The sequence below is a fragment of the Trachemys scripta genome, chromosome 4 (assembly GCF_013100865.1).
Source record: "Trachemys scripta elegans isolate TJP31775 chromosome 4, CAS_Tse_1.0, whole genome shotgun sequence".
In the NCBI taxonomy this organism is placed as follows: domain Eukaryota; kingdom Metazoa; phylum Chordata; order Testudines; family Emydidae; genus Trachemys; species Trachemys scripta.
In genome coordinates this window covers 71,917,270-71,935,511 of record NC_048301.1, presented here as the reverse complement: position 1 = coordinate 71,935,511, position 18,242 = coordinate 71,917,270, and the positions used below count along the sequence as shown (strand labels likewise).

Sequence of the window (18,242 nt, the reverse complement as noted above, 5' to 3'; positions counted from 1 at the left end):
AAAACCAACCCGGACTCCTAAGCCAAGCCCCTTCCAAGGGACAGACACCCGCCAATCTACCTATCGACAGCCCCGCGCCGCTCCCCCGCGCCGGCAGCTTTGCGGACGTCAGCTCCCTCACCCCCCGTCTCCCCGCGCGGGGAGCGAGAACCGCGATCCCCTCAGCCCCCGGCCCGACACCGCGGCACTGCCCGCTGACAGCGCGGTCCCGGGCCAAGCCACGGGGAGAACCCAGGAGTCCGGGCGGCCAGTGCCCCACTCCAACCGCCACGCCGCGCTCCGCTCCGCTCCCCGCCCGGACCCGAACCCCGCAGGCCGGCGCCGCCCCTACCGACCCCCGCCCCGGCTCCTCCCGCGACACCGCGACCGCCGCTTCCGCCCCCTCACCAGTCGGCCGCTCCCGGACGTTCCCGCCTGTCAAACCTGCTCATAAACATCCGCCTCCGAACCGGAAGAGGAATCCTCTCTCCATGGAAACGGCGGCCCACCCCCATTCTCCACTTCCGGTCCCCGACGCCTTCTGGGTTCCGAGAGAAAGTCGTCCGGACGCGGCCGTCGGCTCCGCGGATGGTTCCGCCCCAAAGGGGGCAGCCAGGAGCGGGGACCCTGTTCTCGGTTCCGGCCGCTCCCGACCGGAACCGGGCCGGCGCGCGCCTCTGCGGTGCAGCGGCAGGATCCGGCCCCGGGCCGGCATGGACCGGAGCCAGCTCGGTGAGTGGCACGGCCGGCGCTGGCCGGGAAAGCGGGGGCTGCCCTGGGGCCTGCGCCTCCCATGTAACGCCGCCGCTCCCTTGTCTCCCCGCAGGCCGTGAGCAGCGCCCCGTCCGCGGCCACCCGGGGCGGATCCGAGACCCGCCCGCGCAGCCTGGCGCGTCCTGCGGAGCCCTGCGGAGCCTCCCTCCCGGACTGGCCCTGGGGCCCTCCCTCGCCCAGGAACCGGGCATGGGCGTCTGGTGCGTGGGGAGAGCCCTGCCGCCGGGAGCGCTCTTCGGGCCCCGGGCGGAGGGGGAGCTGGACTGTGCGGCAGAGACAGCGCCCTCGGAGGTACGGTAGGGCTGGGGGGCCTGACAGGCAAAACCCAGCGCAGCTCCAGTAGCACCCAGCTAAGTGGGGCGGGCAGGACTCACTGTCCACCACAGAGGCTTATCACGAAAGAAAGGGAAGGGGGAAAGACTAAGGTCTCAGCCCAGGTGCACAGCCTGGCGCTGTCCTGCTAAAGAACCCAGATGTCCAGCTGTGAACCGTCTGCTGAAGCTCTTTGTTCTCTACTGCCCAGTGCCTGGCTCCCATGTGCAGCATTTGCCTCCGCATTTCCAGTGTGGCGGGGGAGTCTGCAAGCACCCAACACTAGGTGTCAGGCCTCACTTTTATTCAGGTCCTTATTGTCTATCCATCACTATGGGATCTGAGTGCCTGAGTCGCTACAGAGACTGGTTACAGGAAGGGCTAGGAGCATCAGCCAACTCCCAATTAGGGGGCAGCCACTGGGCTTGTAGGCCTATTCTGAATTCATTTTGCTTTTCAGGCAATTCAGTCTGGCTGCTGCTGCAGTGATGAATCCATTTGTGTGAGGAGCTCTAGCTGGAGGAGGTTAGTAGCTGTATATGGAACAACATGGGAGTTCCCTTTGGGACATACTGTTAGTGTAAAGAGAGGATCTGTAGCCACTGTAACACTGTGGGGTGGTCTCACTAGGTAGTGTCAGGCTTGGCCAATACACTGATGGCAGACTTCCAAAAAAATAGCCCAGGTGCTTCAGAATATGGTGTTGGTAACTCATCATGGGTCAGTTCTGTGCCCTAGTTGAATGTTGCATTGCTGGAAGGTGCCATCTTCCATGTTCTGCCCCACAGTTGGCTGCATTTCAGGGGTGGGTGAAATGCTCCCTGGCTGTATAAGGGCTTCTTTGGGATGAAAGATGCTGTGTAAATGTGATCTCACTCTTTCCTCATGTATGTAAGGGGAACGATGGATTCTTGGCTGTCTGTGTGGAGAGAGTTTGTTTCTGTAGCAGGGCCTCCCAGTGACCCATCTGGAAAGCTAAAGTGACCTAGAGACCTGGTGAAGAGTGTTTTAAGGAGTCATAGAGAGCTTTATTCTAGAACTAGTTTGGAGCTACACGCAGCCCAAGAATTCAGAACATGTCTTGATAATAACATCAGGGGCCTCTTGTAGGCAGTTAAAGGGCTTATTTCCTAGGGGGACTCTTCTCAGTTAACTAAAGTTTGATCCTTCAGAGCTTGGCACTCCCATTGAAGGCAATAGGATCTCCATGTGCCCCAAGTGGGTGTTGACATTGAGCTTGGTGTCTTGCAGCTTGGTGAAGCGAGGCCGGGGGGAGGATGAGGCAAACGTGGCTTTGGTGTGGATCAGTGGAAGGCTCCACATCCGAGTGCGGCATCCTATCGCTGCAGGCACTGAGTTGCTGTACTGGCCTACAGAGGCCCAAGCTGGTCCTGCCCAAGTGGAGGGGAGAATGCTGCAGAACGTATCAGAGGGGATAGCTGTTCCTGATGAGAAGAAGCCAAAGGGGCAGCTGGCAGTGGCAGCTGTGACAGAGACAGCAACTCCAGAGGCTGTGGTGCAAAGGGAAGGAGCCTCTCCATGTGGGAATGCATCAGAACCCTTTGCAGGTACGTTCCTTTCACAGGATATATGCAAACCTTGTTCTCCTCTTATGAAAAGGCTATGACTACAGTGCTGTTAGGCAAAGATCATTCTGTGATTCTGGGGACCCCATAACCAAAGTGTCTTCAGAGCTTGGAGCATTGGTGCAGTCCCAGAATAAGGCAGGCTTTAGGGATTGCGAACCCCTGGGGGAGAATTTGGAGGGACCTATAAATTCAATAAGCGATTCCTCCCACACCATTGTTGTAGGGATTGAGGCCCCTCCCCTTGGGAATGGGGAAGTAATGCTGCCCTGCCTTCCCCACTCTCTCAGAAGAGGAGGGTATAGTATGGGGAGGAGGATACTGTCTAGTGTGCCAGGAAAGAGGAAGAATCTGCCTCGGTTGTGGGATATTTAGCCTATCTCCATCGTGAGCATTATGGAGGTGTAATGGGGACTTGTCTATTTTGTTACTGGTCAGATACCCAGGTGGGAGGTGGGCTGCTGTCTCTAAAGTGGCTGTAACTACATATCACACAGAAGGTAGCCGTGTTAGTCTGTATCTACAAAAACAACAAGGAGTCTGGTGGCACCTTAAAGACTAACAGATTTATTTGGGCATAAGCTTTCGTGGGTAAAAACATCTGAAGAAGTGAGGTTTTTACCCACGAAAGCTTATGCCCAAATAAATCTGTTAGTCTTTAAGGTGCCACCAGACTCCTTGTTGTTTTTATATCACACAGAAGTGACTCTTCATGGCTCTAATCACAGCTGCATTCTCCTCCTCCTGTTCTGAATGTCCCCTTGCGGTTAGTGTTTGTGTAGAACTATCCATTTTTGAGGAGTCCAGAAGACATACTAAAGCTGGGACTCAATGGCCAACACTCTGGCCCTGCAGCCCCCTGGGCCCTGTGACTGACACCCTAACCCTACATCACTTCAGGAAGTGGCAATGCAGAATGGAGAATGTTGCAGTTCCTAGCCTTACCAGCCATGACACAGCTCCCCAAAGTCCTGCCTGGATGTGCTGGGGTTGAAATCCCTCCCCTGTTTGGAGAGAGGCATCTAGGAGCCAGATGCTTGATGTTCCTGGGTAGGGTGGAGTGTCTGTCTCTGAGTTCCTCCATTTTCTGTGTTCCAGACAGCACAAGCCTGTTGTCTTCCAATAGCCAGTGTTGATTTTTCCCCCTGTTGTGTGTCTGTGCAGGGGATCCTGATAACTCCAAGGTGATGGAGAATGAAACTAGAGCCGAAGGCAGGAGGCAGCCAGCCAAACATTCCCACAGGCTGCAAGACAACAGCAGGAAGGAGGAGGAAAGCATGACCCCTGGACATGAGTCTGGGGAAACCAAGGTGCAGAGGAAAGAGAACCAGCACCGTGAGAGCACCTCAGCAGCTAAGGCTAACAGAAGATGCAAGGAGGACTCGGTCAAGGAGATGGACCCCCAACCCAAGGCTGAGAGAGCAGATGGGGAGCCAAAAGAGGCATGTCGTGGGAAGCTCCATCTGCCATTGTCTCCCCCAAATGGGGTTCGACTCAGCGCTCGCTTGGCTGGGAAGCCACGCAAGGTGCATGCACTGACCGGCCAGTGCTTACAGGAGTGCAATGCTAGGGTATCTGGGCAGGAGGCCAAGAGCCCAAGCACTTCCGAGGGAGGTGGTGCAGAGACACACAAGAAAGTAGGGCAGATTTCCAAAGGCCATTCCAAACTAGAGCCCCTGGAGCAAAGGAAGAAGGGCCTGTCTGATGGTCCTGATGAGCTGGACAAGTACCCAGAAGTCGAGGTCAGTATTGCACTGGAGGAGGGGCCTTCTGGGAGCCTGGGTGTATCTCAGCAGAAGTCCCTGCCACGTGGGGATGAGGCTGGTGAGCGCAGGTATCGCTGTGGGGAGTGCGGCAAGGCCTTCCTCCAGCTCTGCCACCTCAAGAAACACAGGTTCACCCACACTGGCTACAAGCCTTTCCTGTGCACTGAATGTGGCAAGAGCTACAGCTCTGAGGAGAGCTTCAAGGCCCATGTGCTCTTCCATCGGGGTGTGCGCCCCTTCCAGTGCAAGCAGTGTGACAAGGCCTATGGCACTAAGCGGGACCTGAGGGAGCACGAGGTGCTGCACACGGGCGAGCGGCCCTTTGCCTGTGAGGAGTGCGGCAAGACATTCGCCCGCCGGCCCTCTCTCCGCATCCACAGGAAGATCCACCTCATGAAGGAGCTCAACCTAGCCAACCCCAAGGTATGCAAGTGTGCCATCTGTGAGCGTTACCTGGCCAACCCTGGCTCCCTGCGCAACCACATGCGCCTGCACACTGGGGAGAAGCCCTACATCTGCCCCTACTGTGGCAAGGACTTCCGGCAGCAGGGCAACCTGCGGGGCCACCTGCGGCTCCACACCGGCGAGAAGCCCTACAAGTGTCGCTTCTGTGGGGACGCCTTTCCCCAGCTGCCAGAGCTGCGGCGGCACCTCATCTCCCACACTGGGGAGGCCCACCTGTGCACGGTATGTGGCAAGGCGCTGAAGGACCCCCACACGCTGCGGGCCCATGAGCGCCTCCATACCGGCGAGCGCCCTTTCAAGTGCGAGCAGTGTGGCAAGGCATACACGCTGGCCACCAAGCTGCGCCGGCACCAGAAATCCCACCTGGAGGACATGCCTTACAAGTGTGATGTCTGTGGCATGGGCTATACCCTTCTGCAGAGCCTCAAGCGCCACAAGGTCACCCACAAGGGGGCCAGAGACTCCATTAAGCTGGTGGAGGCTGCTGTCTTGCTGGGCATGGACATGCCAAAGGCTGCAAGAAAGAGGCTCAAGAGGAAGGTCCCTCAGGAGGCGGGTACTGAGGAGCCTACAGTACTCATGGTGCAGTCAGTGGAGATGCAAGCACCAATAAATGAGGCAGAGCTTATGATAACTGCCAACGGGCATTACATTGCCACTTACCAGCCCCCAGGCAGCCCCCCCGAGTCTGGGGTGCGCAGGGTGCTGGGCAGCGCAGCCCCTGCTGGGCACCTGGAAACGAACAATGACATCATTGAGATCACAATCTCTGAGCATGAACACAAATGTATCATCATGCAGGACGAAGGCTCCCCCAGTGACGTGGTGGTCATCCAGGAGGGCGTGGGTTTCGGTGCTGTAGCTGAGGTGGTGGAGGTAGAGACAGGGACCTGACACCCAGCCTCTTCCCAACCCCTGTTTGACTTCTCTACAGCTATACAGAATATAAAATCTATTTTCTAACTTGTGTGTGTTGTCTGTGGTGCTGGAAGACCAGGCCCTACCAAGCAGGATGAGTGACCAGCAGTGCTTCACACCTGTTCGTGGAGAGGTCAGGAGGGTGTGACATAAGGCCTGGTCTACACTAGGAAATGAGGTTGGTGTAACTATGTCGCTCAGGGATGTGAAAAATACGGCATAGTCAGCGCTAGGTTGATGGGAGAATTCTCCTGTTGACTTAGTTACTGTCTCTCAGGGAGGTGGATTACCTACATTAATGGGAGAACCCCTACCATCGGCATAATTAGTGTCTTCACTGAAGAGCTACAGCTGCACCACTGCAGTGTTTTAAGTATAGACAAGCCCTAAATATCACTAACTCAGGACTCTGCCAGCTGCCCCTCTCTGCTGGAAATCTGTGTGTGCTGGGCCTGGTGAAAAGAAAACACTGGCTGATGGGGTGAGAAACTCATTACCGAGGAAATCCCACTTATAACTAATGCAAAAGACAGTGCCCCTGCTGTCCTGTCCCCAGACTACTTAAGGGTTAAATGAGCATCATTGCTCTGCAGTGCTCAGGGCTGGCTCTAGGTTTTTTGCCGCCCCAAGCAAAAAAATGTTTGGCTGCCCCCCCAACCCCCCCCCTCCCCACCCCCCCTGCGCCTCAGGCCTGGGCTCTCCCCCTTCCACCTGCTGCCCCAGCCCTGGGCTCTCCCCTGCCAACTGTACCCTCCTTCCGCTCCAGCCCTGGGTCACTGGTAACTCGCTCCCAGGGTGGGTCATTGAGCAGGAATTTTAGATGTGCACAGAACACAGACAGGATTGGTTCCCATATGATTACAGAACTGCAGTAAAGTGGAACAATTTTCAGCTTGTGTGATTGGAGGATATCTGGAAGCATATTATAAGACTGTCCTCCATAAATGAGGAAAAGTTAAGGTGCCTTTATTATTCTTTTGTTCCATTCTTTGTTTCTATGGGGAATTTGCCAATGCAATATCACTGTCTTCCTTTTAAACAAATAAACCAACAACAACAAAAATGGCAATGGCTGTTGAAAATAGCAATTCCAGTCCTAATAACCACTGGGGAGCATTTCTTGCTCAATTTTATCCTACTTTTTCTACAGCAAGTTACAGTGGATCAGTATATTTGATTTGGGAGAAATGAAGTAACAGCTGCCCGAATTGAGCTTAAGCACTCCTGAATGTTGAGGTGTTCAAATCTGGAGGGCAGGGGCTAGATTCCCATTCTGAATATTAGCTAAATCTGGAAAGGAAAAATCATTTTCTGCTTCCATGGCTCAGATGTGAAAATCCTCCTATGTGCCTGCTTCTGTATCTAAAGCTGCCCGGGTCCAGAGCCTCCCTTCCCTTACTTTTCATTTTAAATTCTAGTGGGATCCACGTACCTCCCTTGCTAGGCTTCAGATAGAGAGGGGCACTGTCCATTTAGTCCACCCAATTCTTTCTTTGGGGGCTGCAAGGTGAGGTCACAGCAGTATCCCTAATCCAGTCTGGGGATGTTTTCAGAAGGGGATAGCTGGGCCAAAGCCTTCTACTCCTTGGGCACACTTGTTCCCAGGGCCACCCCGCTCTAGCAGTGAGCTCTCCATTCACAGCAAGCTGCAGCATGAGGTTTCAGCTACTTCACTCCCTCCACCTCCCTTTCCTGTTGGTAGTGGCCAAGGGAATGCTGGGAAATGTAGTTCTTTCCCTGCTCCAGGGCTGGCTGTATAGGCAGGGAGCTAACCAAGGAACTATAGCTCCCAGGGCCCCCTGTTGGTTCTCAGCTCCCATGCTGGATCCCTGCCACCCCTGCAAATGTGCTGCCCCAAGCACCTGCTTGCTTTGCTGGTGCCTAGAGCCGCCCCTGGCTCCTTTTCCCTTTGCTGTGTAAAGGCTTTGGGTCTCTTTCCTAGTCACTCATGGGAGAACTGAGCTCTGGGGGTCTCCCATGGCCTTACACCAAGATTTCTACCAGTGAAAGACAGCAACAAATGGGCTCTTCCCTAGGGTGATGTGGCTTCATTTCAGCTGAGCCAAAACCCATGCCCATTAATCTAATTTTGAAACTCTGGCACCTGTGAACAGGGGGTCGTACTTTCCTTTTCTAGCAATCATGCAGTCCTAGCCTCAAATCCAGGAAGAGGCCACGCTTGTGCCCTCGCAGAAGGCAAGAGTTCAGCCTTGGTCTTGGCTGTTACTGAATAGTGCCCGTATCCCTTTGCTGTGAGGTGAACTGAGGGCAAAGAGCTTCTGGAAGCCAGTCTTCATTAGTTGCTATTATTAGATGCTCAGGGTAGGCCAGAGCTTTTTTAGCAAAGGCTTATTGGCCATCACTGCATCTGTGTTTATTCCCATCAGTAAAAACAATGAGGATTCTTGTGGCACCTTAGAGACTAACAAATTAATTAGAGCATAAGCTTTCGTGGGCTATGACCCACTTCTTCAGATGTATGGAGGGAAAATTACAGTAGGCAGGCATAAATATACAGCACAAGAAAAGATGGGCGTTGCCTTACCAAGTGGGGGAGGTCAATGATTCAATCAGGGTGGGTGTGTCCCATTCCCAACAGTTGACAAGAAGGTGTGAATGTCAACAGAGTAAAAATTACTTTTTGTAGTGCTAACAATGCCAATTCTATCAGCGTGGATGGCCAATACTTCTTGTAGTGACCCAGCCATTCCCAGTCTTTATTCAGGCCTAATTTGATGGTGTCAAGTTTGCAAATGAATTCCAGTTCTGCAGTTTCTCATTGAAGTCTGTTTTTGAAGGGGTTTTTTTGTTGTTGAAGAAGGCCACTTTTAAGTCTGAAATTGAGCATCCAATCCCAGTGTGCAACCTGCCACCCTCCAGCACAGTGTGTTTTGAGAAGTTTTGGCAAGGCATGGTGGGGTAGAAACAAGTTGTGCCAGGGTGACTGGGAGCAAGGGATCAGGTTCTCAGAGTGCAACTGTCTCCATCCCATAATGTCATCTATACCCCATAATTTTCACACTTTTGTTAAAAAGCCCACATACCCATGCAGTCCTCTCAGTCCACTATTTCTGACAGAAGCATGGAGCCTGCACAGCTCTGCACTATTGTCCTAAACATTGCAAGCACAGGACACACGATCCTCTGGTATTTGCCAAGCCATAAGAACCACCGCATCAGTGGGGAACATAACAGCTTCTTGGAGGACAAATTAATGTGGGACAGTGAGAACTAATTCAAGGTTTCTGATGGTGTTCGCAGAGCAGTTGCAAATGGTGGAGCACTGCTTCTGGGCTTGAGAAATGAGCACTGATTGGTGGGATCAGATCATAATGCAGGCTTGGGATGATGAGTAGTGTCTGCAGAACTTTCAGATGTACAAGGCCACATTCCTGGATCTGCGCACCAAGCTCGCCCAAGCCTTCTAGCGCAGGGACACAAAAATGAGAACTTCACTGACAGTGGAAAAGTAAGTGGCAATCACACTGGGGAAACTTGCAACACCAGATTGCTACCAGTCAGTGGGAAATCATTTTGGAGTTGGAAAATCCACTGCAGGAGACTTTGTCATGCAAGTGTGCAGGGCCATTAATCATCTCCTGTTATCCAGGACTGTGACTCTTGGCAATGTGCAAGACATAGAGAATGGATTTGCAGCAATGGGGTTTCCGAACTGTGGTGGAGCAATAGATGGCATTCAAATCCCTATTTTGGCACCTGGCCACTTTGCCACAGATTAGATCAACAGAGAGGGCTACTTTTTTCTGTGATTATGCAAGCATTGGTGGCTCATGGGAGATGCTTCACGGATAAAATGGTGGCTGCTCAAGGAAGGTGCATGTTTAAGAACACAGGACTTTTCAGAAAGCTACAACTGGCAATGTTGAAGTGCCACTAGCAACCTTGGGGGGGACCCAGTCTCCCCTGCTCCCTTGCCTCTTGAAGTCATACACCAGCTACCTCAACAGCACCAAGCAACTAGCGCCCAAGCAGGGTGATGGTTGAATGTGCTTTTGGTAGATTGAAGGGACGCTGGCATTGTTTACTTACAAAATTGTATCTCAGCGGGGGAAAAAATCCTAATAGTTATAGCAGCCCACTGTGTCTTGCATAAGATCTGTGAAGCAAAGGGGGGAAAGTTGCCACAGGGCTGTAGGACAGAAGTGGAGCAGCTGTCAGCGGAGTTTGAACAGCCAGATACAAGGGCTGTTAGAAGAGCTCAGCACAGAGCTATATGGCTCAGGGAGGCTTCAAAGAGCACTTTTAACAGTGAGCCACAGTAATGTACTGTGCTGTACCTGCCCCTGATGTTTTGGGGCTGTTAGGAATTGTGGGGTGCTTGGTGTACACCTCTGAATAGAACACTGTCAATGCAGCTATTAATTTTGCAGTGCTTGGTGCTCATTTATGATTATTACACTTTGTCACTGATCCTATGAGCTGTGTTATGGTGTGACAAGTAAGTGAGTGTTTTCAGAACTGCAAGGCACTCTGCAGCATATGTTGTGAACTAATAAAGATTAATTATTTTCCAAATAATATAATTTTACTCTAACAAAACCAATGCACAGAAAAATCTGTGTAACTTAAAAGCAAATACATAAAAAAATTACTAAATTAATGGAACAGAACTTAAGGAGAAAGAACATTCATGTCCATTTTAGCTACACATACACTAACCTGCAAAAGCCATGGTTGCTGTATGTGACGTTGTGGTTGTCCTTAATGTGGCAGGGTAGGTATGTTCCCCCTACTACCACATGGAATGTTGGGTGGGGGTGTGTGAAGGGAGGTGTTGTAGTGGAGTTCTCCAGGGACTAAAAAGGGAGAGGATCCCATGGTTGTTGAACCTGTAGGTCCACAACAGTCAGCAGCATCTGTTTGCTGCCAGAGAAGCTCTATTAAGTCCTGGTGCATCTCCCTCTCCTTTTCCTGCTGGGACTCCTGGGCCTTTCTCCTGTCTGCTGTTTCCTTCTCCAGGCTGCCTGCAGTGTTCGCCCTCCAGGCCCAGTGCTGATGGTGTGATGCAGCGCTGGGTTGCAGGATCGCATTGAACATGTTATACTGAGTCCTCTTCTTTCTCCTCCTTATCTGGCTCAGGCGTTCTGCAAGTGTGGAGAGGGACCCCTTCAAGGCCGCAGGAGCTGCAGATAAAACACACAGAGGTACCATTGTCAGTTTAGTCGCAACAGAAAGCAAAACTTAAGATTCAGAACTCCCTTCCCCTGCTCCCCTTAACCTTTAAACAAGACGTGCTCGTTGACACTTCTGCTTGGGAGTGCCTGTGCATGGCATCACTCAGCACCAGCCACAGTGAGTGTGAGCTGCAGGGGTGAGGGAAATCAGGGAATTGCTCAGTTGCATGAAACTGAGTATAGGGCAATGGCACGGAGTACTGGCACCATTTTCTGCAGGCAGTGGTGATTGTAGTGGATATCTCACTCCTGAGGGTAACAAAGGCACAGAGAGCACAACTGCTGCTGGGGGTGTCCCAAAGCCACCTGGGCCCCTATGCTGCTAGTCTGTGTACTGCAATGGTACCTGCCGAAGTTATCACTGACTGGTGTGTGAACGTGTCCTACTGCAGAGGAAGAACTGAGGCTGCCATCCCTAGAAACCTCCAGGAGAGCATTGCAGAGTACCTCCGTGACAATTTCATCAAAATCTCCGGAGGATTCAGAGCCCATCCCTGTGTACATAAACAAACTGCTCTGCATAGCCCCCCCCCCCCCCCGCCTACCTCTACAGGGGAGTGAAAATCACATAACAATGCTACCTCTCTTTGTTGTACCACTACCTCTTCTAGTATGAGTGAATTAATGAAAACTCGATAGCTGTGTCCTATTGAGTTGCGGGCGCCATCAGTACATCGTTGTAATGGGACATACGTTTACACACTTACCTGAGATTCCTTTCCCTGCATCAGGCTTGCCCATGCTCAACTGATTGGACTGCATTGGAGTCTCAAAGAGGTCCTGGCTCACAGTGTAGCTGGATTCCCCCCCCCCCCCCCCGCCCCAGTTCCCTGTCCCTCATCCTCCTCCTTGTTTTTGCTGTTTACGCCAGGAGCCTGTGGCTTGGGCTTCTTGGAGGTATCCATAGTGAAGAGCAGGGGAGGGCGGTCTCCGCCAACTATAGCACACAGCTCTTTGTAAAAGCGGCAGGTCTGTGGCTTGGCACCAGATCAACTGTTGGCCTCCCTGGCTTTCTGATATGCCTGATGCAATCCCTTCACTTTCACATGACACTGCTGATCCCTGTCATGCCCTTTCTCCTGCATCCCCCATGCAGTCTGCTCATAGATGTTGATATTTCTACGGCTGGTCCATATCTGTGCTTGCACAGCCTTTACTTCCCGTAGACCCAGGAGATCCAAGATCTCCTCTCTACTCCAGGATGGAGCATGGCTGGAGCATGTAGCTGGCATGGTCACTTGGACAGTTGCACACAACAATGGGAGCTGCTAGATGTGCTTGCCAAGCTGGACAATCAGGAAAAAGCATTTCAAAAATTTGCTGGGCTTTAAAAGGGAGAGGGGCCCTCCAGTCTGCCTGACCCTGGGCAGTGGAGTTCACAATTGTGACCAGAATGGTCAGTGTCAGGCATTTTGGGATAGCTGTTGGAGGACTGTTAGAGAGTTGACAAAGGTAACGTAGTGTCTAAATTTGCACTGCATTGACCTCAGTACACCAACCATGGCTCAACACCACTAAGGGAGGTGGTTGCTGTGTTGCTGTAACTGGGCACTTACATCAGTAGGAGACAAATGTAAACATAGACACATTCACAACTAGGTCAATGCAAGGCAGCTTACCGCGACCCAACTTTGTAGTGTAGACCAGACCTTAGAATAGGTATATGTATCACTTGGATAACACTGGTCTACAATTTTTGAGAAGTCGTCTGCTTCAGAGATAAAATGTGCAACTTATTATGTATTTTGATGTGCTGAATTCAAATATGACAATTAAAACAACTGATTGGCTACTGTTTCTAAGATATTTAAGTTTTTACATTTTATGTCTATGTATATTGTGTAGATAGTAGAGTTTTAATCATAAATTGTAAACCTAGGTCTTTTCATGTGTTTATGGTTGCTTTACATGATAATATTTCACCTCTCCTGTTTATGTAACACTTTAAAAATCAGCAAAAGGGTTATATAAATAAAATTTATTATGAAACAAAAGGCAAAAAACTATTATGTACATAGTTTAGTCCTATTCAGTGTCTACTCGGCGCTTCTTGGCTTGTCCCTTGTATTCATTAAATGGATCATCTCTTGTCACTGTCCAGCAATAGTCTGCAAGCATTGATGGGCTCCATTTGCCCTGATAGAGTTTCTCCATTGTTGCAATGTCCTGGTGAAATCGCTCACCGTGCTCGTTGCTCACTGCTCCGCAGTTTGGTGGAAAAAAATCTAGATGAGAGTGCAAAAAATGTATCTTTAGTGACATGTTGCAACCAAGGCTTTTGTATGCCTTGAGGAGGTTTTCCACCAACAACCTGTAGTTGTCTGCCTTGTTGTTTCCGAGAAAATGTATTGCCACTAACTGGAAGGCTTTCCATGCCGTCTTTTCCTTGCCACGCAGTGCATGGTCAAATGCATCATCTCGAAGAAGTTCACGAATCTGAGGACCAACAAAGACACCTTCCTTTATCTTAGCTTCACTTAACCTTGGAAATTTTCCACGGAGGTACTTGAAAGCTGCCTGTGTTTTGTCAATGGCCTTGACAAAGTTCGTCATCAGACCCAGCTTGATGTGTAAGGGTGGTAACAAAATCTTCCTTGATTCAACAAGTGGTGGATGCTGAACACTTTTCCTCCCAGGCTCCAATGATTGTCGGAGTGGCCAATCTTTCTTGATGTAGTGGGAATCTCTTGCACGACTATCACATTCGCAGAGAAAACAGCAGTACTTTGTGTATCCAGTCTGCAGACCAAGCAAGAGAGCAACAACCTTCAAATCGCCACAAAGCTGCCACTGATGTTGGTCATAGTTTTTGCACCTCAAAAGTTGTTTCATGTTGTCATAGGTTTCCTTCATATGGACTGCATGACCAACTGGAATTGATGGCAAAACATTGCCATTATGCAGTAAAACAGCTTTAAGACTCGTCTTCGATGAATCAATGAACAGTCTCCACTCATCTGGATCGTGAACGATGTTGAGGGCTGCCATCACACCATCTATGTTGTTGCAGGCTACAAGATCACCTTCCATGAAGAAGAATGGGACAAGATCCTTTTGGCGGTCACGCAAGATGGAAACCCTACCATCACCTGCCAGGAGATTCCACTGCTGTAGTCTGGAGCCCAACAGCTCTGCCTTACTCTTGGGTAGTTCCAAATCCCTGACAAGGTCATTCAGTTCACCTTGTGTTATGAGGTGTGGTTCAGAGGAGGAGGATGGGAGAAAATGTGGGTCCTGTGACATTGACGGTTCAGGACCAGAAGTTTCATCCTCTTCCTCTTCTTCATCTGACTCAAGTGAGAATGATTCTGGTGCATCAGGAACCGGCAGCCCTTCTCCGTAGGGTACTGGGCGTATAGCTGATGGAATGTTTGGATAATGCAGTCCACTTTTTATTCTTTGACACACCTTTCCCAACTGGAGGCACCATGCAGAAGTAACAATTGTTGGTATGATCTGTTGGCTCTCTCCAAATCATTGACACTGCAAAAGGCATAAATTTCCTTTTCCTGTTCAACCACTGGCGAAGATTTGTTGCACAAGTGTTGCAGCATATGTGTGGGGCCCACCTCTTGTCCTGATCTCCAATTTTGCAGCCAAAATAAAGGTGATAGGCTTTCTTAACTATAGTGGTTATACTGCGCTTTTGTGATGCAAAAGTCACTTCACCACAAACATAGCAGAAGTTATCTGCACTGTTCACACAAGTACGAGGCATCTCTGCTCATTTTGGCTAAACAGAAATGTGTCCCTTTGCAAAATCAAACACTGACAAATGAGAGAGCACGACACTGTATGATTTCTAGAGCTGATGTAGGGCAATTTGTTCAGCAGAGTGATGTAAGCTTCGTTATGATTGCATCATCCATGACTTCTAGGAATAACATGATGCAATTCATATCATGTATGATGCAATACCAGCTTCAGATTGCATCATTCATTGTTTTGCCTAAAAAGCAAGTACTGTCCAAACCCAGTCATAGATTTATTCATAGATCCAGTCAAAGATGTATTTTAGTCATTTCTGGTTTAAATTGAGATCCCTTCCCTTTATAACTCACTTATCCTCCGCCATTCCCAAGTCAAGGGTCGTATATACTGACCCAATAGCATATCTTGAAAACTAGAGCCAATCAACAATTTTAAGCATCATTTTCGTTCTCAGTGACCCAGAATTAGTAAAGTTTGACTACATTTATTTCAGAAGCATTTTGGCTGTAGAGCAGTATTATATGTCTGTCCTCATAGATGTCCAGCTCCTCCCTATTTCTTATCACCTAGGAATGTCATTGGTGTTTTTATTCCCCATTTTGGAATGTTATTAAAGCAGTAGGAGGACCATACTGCTACTTCTGCTTCTTGTGGCTCCCCACTTAGACCCTTTCCCATACCTCATTCCATTGTCACGTATCATTCCCCTCAGTTTAGGGGCTTTTAGCCAGTTACTAGGCCAGGCAATGGTCCCAGGTCCAAGCCGGTTTGAATTAATGTTGAATAAGATGATAGGCTCTCCTATCTCAGATGCTTTGCTGGCATCTTGTCACTGCTGGGTGCACCTTTATTCAGTAATTTGTATGTAAATAGGGTGCAGCTGGGCCCAGTACGGCTGCTAAACTGTGTGGGTGGAGGTTGTTTTTGAAGCTAGAAAGATTAGTACATTTAGTATGTTCCTGCTCCTCTAACTCCAGGTGACTGGCCCAGCTCTCTGCATTTGTCAAATATTGACACAGTTGCAAAGTGACCTTAATGACACAGAGATAGCCATGTTTGATTCAGGCATCTGTCCTCTGCCACGGTTCCTGGGGAGTGAGGCACAGTTGCAGAGGTACCTGCAAATTGCAATCTCCCTTTCCCTGCTGTTCAGTCTCTTACTCCCTGTGCTAACCCCAAGTTGCCTCCTTTCTTTTGGGAAGACAGGAGAGAATAAGCAAGACAACTGTGAATGGCCTAGCTATAGTATAGAGAAACCTTAACCTTCCTCCAGTGCTTTGGTGTGAGGTGATAGACTGGGGGCTCTGCTTTCCCACCCTGTCAGGCCAGACCATCCTGCCTCAATGAAAGGGGCCCTAAGGTCACTGCAGTCCTGGAGCTCAGGCCCAAAAATCAAATACACTTGTAGGGACTGTGAAAGAGCACAAGGACTGAGACCAGGCCCTACCAGTATCCTCTGCCCCCTCCCCCTCTGCGTGCAGTTAATCAGCTGGGCAAGATCCTCCTGCCCCCAGCTGGGACTTAGAAAGTACTGTGTGCTAATGCTATTGACACCTCCCCCTGTGCAGAGAGGCTCTGGCTGTTGCACATGGCCCTATTTCCCCAGCTGTCCCAATGGTGTATGTTCTCCTTTGCCTTCACGCTCCTCCCTTCCCCAGCCCCTCTGCATTTCTCTCTCTCTCTCTCTCTCTCTGGGGATGATTTGCTCATGCTCTCTAGGTAACATAGGTTGTTTCCAGGCTGATCTCTGACCCATCATACAACCTTCCTGACCCAGGGCATCTCAGCTCTTTCCTAAGGGAGTCCTAGGGGATTTCTCCAAATGCCTCAGGGTGTGACTCTCTTCTCCCCAGAACCCCTGTTCTCAGGTCGGGGAGGGAGCCTACGTAACTGCTCTTTGTACCCCTGGCCGAAGAGTCATTTCTCCGGCTGCCCTAATACTAATATTTGCACTCCCCCCATGGAGGTAAACACTAGTTAGAAGATCCATCCAAAGCACAGACCGGAAAAATACTCCATGAGAGCAGAGGGACATAACAAAGAGCTTCATATTGAGCCAGGCTCTGGCAGCCTCATTTTCTGTGCTCTGCACCTGTCCCTGTTACTTTTACAGGCCCCGCTCTGAGGTAGCTCACACTCATGATGGCCACATTGCTATTCTTTAACATGCTGAATGAAGCACTAGATCCTTCTTGGGTTCATTTTGATTTCACAGCCCTCAGGTTAATCCTGCCTTCCTGGTCTCAGCAGATTCCTCCCCTGCATCTCCAGGGCTTATCTGTCCACCTGACTAGTAGTCTTGCTTGGCAGAATTTTTTCATCTCCTTTCTTTTTTGGGCTCCCTTTAGTAGATTCCCCCTTTCTCACTCGTGTAGGATAAAAGGGGCCGCCAGCTCTGCCCACTTTGTGCCCCCCCCCCCCGGGGGGGTGTTGTATCAGGAATTGCTTTATTAAACTAACTGGAAAGAACTCCAATGGGCTGTAGCAGCAGCTGCCACCCCCTCATGCTCCTTGGCAGTGGGGGGAGGGGAGCTGATTCTCTGGCAGACCACCGGCTATGGTGCTCAGAGAGGAGAAGAAATGGTTGAATCCTGAACAGGAGGCTTGTGGCTAAGCCATGGGGCAGAGCTGGGAGAAAGTTCACTTCCTTAAAGCATTGACTCTGTTACATTTCTATAGGGACCAGCCCCTGCTCTGAGGAGTTCAAGATGCAATGCCCAACAAGTTCAGAGGAGAGGGCAAGCATAGGGGTAGGTCGTCTTCATCCTGACCTTGATCTTTGTGACCATAGTGAGTCTTTGGGAGGGGTTTGGAGGCGGAGAGCTGGGGGGGGGGGGTGGCGGCTGGCACACATGGACTGGGAGGTTGCTTCATGTGTAAGGGGCCACATGGAGGAGAGTGAGCGTGGGCCCAGGAAATGAAGGGAGTGGTAGTGTTGGCATCCTTGGTGAAGCAAGGGGCTAAGAGGAGACCCTAAGAAATGAGCCAGGATGAAGACCATGCTGGAGTTGTGTAGGGCACTGGAGGCAAGGATGAGCAGTTTAAACTGGTTTGTGCTGGGTAAAGGGGAGCTAGTGGAGAGATCCCCAGAGGGGAGAGATGCATTTGGGATTGGTGAGTAAGGGAGAGAATCCTTGCAGTTGCATTTTTCGATGGAGTGGAAGTGGGGGGTGAGTAGTGGGGAGGCCAGAGAGGAGGATGCTGCAGCAATCACAGATGACCAGGGCATTAACAAATGTGCGATGGGCAGAGCAGGGAGACTTGGTGCCAGCCTGGATGTGAGGGGAGGTGTTGAAAATGAGTCTAGGATTATGTCTACACTGTGGGGTAGGCAGGTGATTTCCAGCTCACATACACGTGGCTCAGGCGTGCTGAGTACAAACTGTCTGAACCCTGTGGGCAAGTACTCAGCATGTCAGCCATGCAGCCGCTACCCATGCTACCATAGCTACCCTGCTATTTATACTTGCACTAGCTCTCATCGAGCTAGCGTGAGTATGTGTAAGTGAGCTGGGAATCACACTCGTCGCTCATAG

At 50.6% G+C, this 18,242-nt stretch overlaps 2 protein-coding genes across 3 annotated transcripts in view; one reads left to right on the top strand and one right to left on the bottom strand.

Annotated features, from left to right (window-relative positions):
* Positions 1-477, bottom strand: part of ARHGAP1 (Rho GTPase activating protein 1) — a 35,971-nt gene extending 35,494 nt beyond the window's left edge. Inside the window, exon 1 of one of the 2 annotated variants that reach the window (XM_034769540.1) lies at positions 388-477. The gene's annotated coding sequence lies outside the window, so the exon portion shown is untranslated. The remainder of the gene's footprint in view (positions 1-387) is intronic. The other variant, XM_034769541.1, reaches the window with a different exon arrangement.
* Positions 362-5,845, top strand: ZNF408 (zinc finger protein 408). The gene is made up of 5 exons (XM_034769530.1): positions 362-711; positions 806-1,044; positions 1,526-1,590; positions 2,317-2,633; positions 3,816-5,845. The coding sequence occupies exons 1-5, from the start codon at positions 471-473 to the stop codon at positions 5,774-5,776; spliced, it is 2,823 nt and encodes a 940-aa protein (XP_034625421.1). The 5' UTR covers positions 362-470; the 3' UTR covers positions 5,777-5,845.
* The last annotated feature ends 12,397 nt before the right edge of the window (positions 5,846-18,242 follow it).

Bases quoted from the DNA above. Each gene is read 5' to 3' on its own strand.
- ZNF408 (XM_034769530.1), top strand. From the start codon at position 471: ATGGAAACGGCGGCCCACCCCCATTCTCCACTTCCGGTCCCCGACGCC. The intron at 1,591-2,316 runs GTTAGTAGCTGT...GGTGTCTTGCAG, and splicing joins AGGAGCTCTAGCTGGAGGAG to CTTGGTGAAGCGAGGCCGGG. The intron at 2,634-3,815 runs GTACGTTCCTTT...GTGTCTGTGCAG, and splicing joins TGCATCAGAACCCTTTGCAG to GGGATCCTGATAACTCCAAG.